Genomic DNA, 3,873 nt, shown 5'->3' with positions numbered 1-3,873 from the left:
TCAAGATTGGGCCGCTTTCTTCAAACGCTTTGGACCGAAGGTTCCGTCTGGTAAGTGTTTCTTTTGCTCCGACCTTTGGTTGTTTGCTGTCGTTTATTGATACGACCTCTTTGTGATAACAGGCCGACGGATTTCCAAAAAGAAGGCTCCAGTCCTGGCATTTCGCCAAGCCGTTGCATCGGCGGGGAATCAGTTTGCTTTAGCTGAGTCCGCCCGCGGAGGTTGTACTCAGACTGTACCAACAAAGGACCCTCTTCGGGACGTTGTTGTATGGGACGAGATCTCTTCCTGACCTACCTACCACCTTATAGATGAGTCTTCCAACGGGGATGAATCTCTGTCGAGAAAAAGGAGGAGGGTGGAGTTCGGGAAGGCCGTCGCCACCGATCTTGAAAAGAGAACAATCGTTGCTTCGAGAGTAGCGTCTTTGCCTAGGTAAGGCACAGGGCCGTTCTTATGGCGAACGCCATTTTGGCAGGGAGGTCCCTTAGGGACGAAGAGGTATGTCAAGGCGGGGGACCTATACGATCTGCTGAAGGCGGCGCGTCATCTGTTGACAGAGGAGATGGAGCAGCGCATGCGGAGGACGATGGTTCAGGCGCGGACATCGATCCCGAAGATGTGCGAGCTTTCTTGGAGCGACATACCCGCGTGAAGTGAGGACGGAGGGCCCTAACCGACACGTAATCATTCCTGCGAATTACGATCTTTTGGCGAACTCTGAGCAGGTAGTGTCGGCATTTTCCCCTTTGTGTGATGCTTCCGAGAACACGGCGCTTCAGGCGGTGAGTGACACGGAATTATCGTGGAGTATTTCCGGCATGGCTTTGCGGGTAAGTGTTTTCACTCTTCCCCTCTTTTGGATTTTTTTTGTGTGCGTAATCTGTTTAAGTCGACTTTCTTTCCTCTGTATATCAGACTCTCATCATGGAGATTGAGCGCGATCGGAGGGATGAACGGGGGACGACCGTGTTTGGAAAGTTGGCCTCTAAGTACAAAGAGTATCGCACCAAGCACCGTGCATTGGCCGATGTCTTTACTCAAGATAGCAATTTTCAGCTGTTTCGTGATGGGCTTAAGCAAAGAGAGGAAGAGTTGGTGCAGAAGGTTGAAGAGCTGAAGGAGCGGGACGACGAACTAATGAGGGCCATTGGTCGATGTAGCGAGCTTGAGGTGGCCCTTAAGGCCAAGGATGATGTGCTTGAAATGAGCAAGGGGATAACGGCCAAGAACACCGACCTTCAGGCTCGGGTGGCCGCCTTAACTGCCGAACTTGGGTGAAGAGAAGCGGAGGCTGTCGACTTGAGGGGTGAATTGAGCGCCAAAGCTGATGACTTGGCTCGTGCTGAAAAGGGAAGGGTGACTGTCGTATCTGAAATAGCGGCCCTGGAGGACGCCCTCCGTGTTTGTAGGTCCGAGCAGGACAAAGAGGTGGAAACGTCAGCGCTTAAGGTGGCGAGATTAGAAAAACGGATCCAAGATCTGGAGGCGGAGTTGTCTGTGTTGAACGATCAGGTTGTTGCTTTGAAGGCAAAGGAAGTGTGACGGCAGTCGCAACCCTCCGCGTCTCATATCTCAGTTGATCCCGCCGTGCCACGGGAGTTGTATGAGATGTGCGTCCATGCCGAGGCTCAGCTAGACGTATACAAGTCCCTGCAGGCTAACGGGAAGGTTTCCGAGGCAGAACTCGAGGGTGTGCGTGTTAAAGCACGTGCAGCTCGTGAGGCCTGCGGCTATGATCTCGGTACGCCTGGCGGAGATGATGTTGATGATGATGATGCAGACTGGCTCACCTCCGATTCTTGGTATAACAAGGAGTATGCTGCAGGAGACGACGCGGCGTAGGACTGTTGTATTTATTTTGTTTTTGCTTTGCTATTTTTGTGAGGGCGTCTCCGAGCCCTTTGTACAAAACTTATGTAATATAACAGTTGCAATGGAATGACTATCTTTTTGTTGTTTACCTTCACATTGCTATTTTTGTTTGTTGTGAGGGGGTCTCCGGCTTTTCGGCCTCTCGTGTACCTTTTTGGCGTGGTTGATTGTAGATCTTAGTAACTTGAGCATAGTTGAATTTAAATGATTCGGGCGAGGTTGAATGTTAAGTAGTTCGGGCGAGGTCGAATGTTAAAGAGATTCGAGCGAGGTCGAATGCTAAAGTAATTCGATCGAGGTCGAATGTTAAAGTAATTCGAGCGAGGTAGAATGTTAAAGTAATTCGAGCGATGTCGAATTTTTCTTTTGGCGATGGCCCTTGTCCATAGGGGTGTTATTTCGAGTTAAGGTCAAAATGTTAACCCGCTGAAATTCGAGCGATGTCGAATTTTCATTTGGCGATGGCCCTTGGCCGTAGGGATGTATTTCGAGTTAAGGTCGAAATGTCAACCCGTTGTCATTCGAGTGAAATCGAATTTTTTCTTTTGGCGATGGACCTTGGCCGTAAGGGTGTTATTTCGAGTTAAGGTCGAAATGTTAACCCATTGAAATTCGAGCGAGGTCGAATGTTAAAGTAATTTGAGCGAGGTCGAATGTTAAAGTAATTCGAGCGATGTCGAATTTTTTCTTTTGGCGATGGCCCTTGGCCGTAGGGGTGTTATTTCGAGTTAAGGTCAAAATGTTAACCCATTGAAATTCGAGCGATGTCGAATTGTTAAGTGATGGAGAATAAAATATTGCTTTATTTCACTCATTGGAGAATATCTTGGTGGAGAGTACAAAATGTTGCTTTATTTCATTCATTGGAGACTATACATGTTCGTTTCATACTCATATTGGAGAAGTTTCCATGTATTTAGTCCCTTCATCGTTCGGTCTGGAGAGACAATCGGCAGGCGGGGCGATGAATTATATTTTGAACTTTGAGACGTCCCCTTCGTCGCCTCGTTAAAAACCTACACGAGAAAACCCAATTGGGACAAAACCCGGGCGAGGGAAAAAGAGTACGATTTTGAGGGGCGTCCTTTTTCAGAAGTTGAAGTATTTGAGGTGAGCGACGTTCCAATTGTTTGGTAGTAGTTTTCCTTCCATTGTTTCTAGTTGGAATGTTCCTTTGCTTGCTGTTGTAGTGATTTTGTACGGCCCGTCCCAGTTGGTTCCTAATTTGCCTTCCTTCGGATCTTTACTTGCCAGTGTTTTGGCTTTGAGAACATAGTCTCCGACTTTGAGTGGTCGTACTTTGACCTTTTTGTTGTAGTACCTTTCTGCCTGTTGTTTTTGGGATACCATTCTTATGTAAGCCATGTATCTCCATTCTTCTGCCTCGTCGAGGTCTTGTTTTCTGTTCTCGTTGTTGTCCCGTCCACTTTCATTGGAGTACCTTAGGCTAGGTTCTCCGACCTCAACAGGTGTCATGGCGTCAGTCCCGTAGACTAGTGAATATGGCGTTTTGCCTGTGCTTATTTTTGGCGTAGTGCGGAAGGCCCATAATACCTCTGGTAGCAATTCCGGCCACAAACCTTTAGCGTCCTCGAGCTTTTTCTTTAAAAAGTTCAGTATTGTCTTGTTGGAGGATTCGGCCTGACCGTTGCCTGCGGGATAATATGGCGTGGAGAGTATTCTCTTGATGTTACATTTCTCGAAGAATGCGGTGGTCTTTCTCCTGATGAATTGGGGCCCATTGTTGTAGCTGATTTCTTTAGGGATGCCGAAACGGCATATGATATTCTTCCATATGAATGCGATGACATCTTGTTCGCGTATTTGGGTGAACGCACCTGCCTCCACCTATTTGGAAAAGTAGTCAGTTAAAACTAAAAGGAAACGTATCTTACCTCGCCCTGCTGGGAGGGTCCGATGATGTCCATCCCCCTTTTGATGAACAGCCATGGCGAAGTAACAGAGTGGAGGTGTTCGCCCGCTTGATGTATCATAGGT

At 47.8% G+C, this 3,873-nt stretch overlaps 1 protein-coding gene across 1 annotated transcript; it reads left to right on the top strand.

Annotated features, from left to right (window-relative positions):
• The first annotated feature begins 456 nt into the window (after positions 1–456).
• On the top strand, positions 457–1,545 carry LOC109236972. Its single transcript, XM_019403211.1, has 4 exons — positions 457–621; positions 729–833; positions 919–1,251; positions 1,354–1,545. Exons 1-4 carry the CDS (start codon positions 457–459, stop codon positions 1,543–1,545), a joined length of 795 nt encoding a protein of 264 aa, XP_019258756.1.
• Positions 1,546–3,873: the final 2,328 nt, after the last annotated feature.

The sequence above is a fragment of the Nicotiana attenuata genome, unplaced genomic scaffold (assembly GCF_001879085.1).
Source record: "Nicotiana attenuata strain UT unplaced genomic scaffold, NIATTr2, whole genome shotgun sequence".
Lineage (NCBI taxonomy): Eukaryota > Viridiplantae > Streptophyta > Magnoliopsida > Solanales > Solanaceae > Nicotiana > Nicotiana attenuata.
This window is presented reverse-complemented; position numbering and strand designations above follow the sequence as displayed.

Coding starts and splice junctions, on each gene's coding strand:
- LOC109236972 (XM_019403211.1), top strand. CDS start 457: ATGGCGAACGCCATTTTGGCAGGGAGGTCCCTTAGGGACGAAGAGGTA. Junction 622..728: donor CGGACATCGATCCCGAAGAT/GTGCGAGCTTTC, acceptor AACTCTGAGCAG/GTAGTGTCGGCATTTTCCCC. Junction 1,252..1,353: donor ACACCGACCTTCAGGCTCGG/GTGGCCGCCTTA, acceptor CGTGCTGAAAAG/GGAAGGGTGACTGTCGTATC.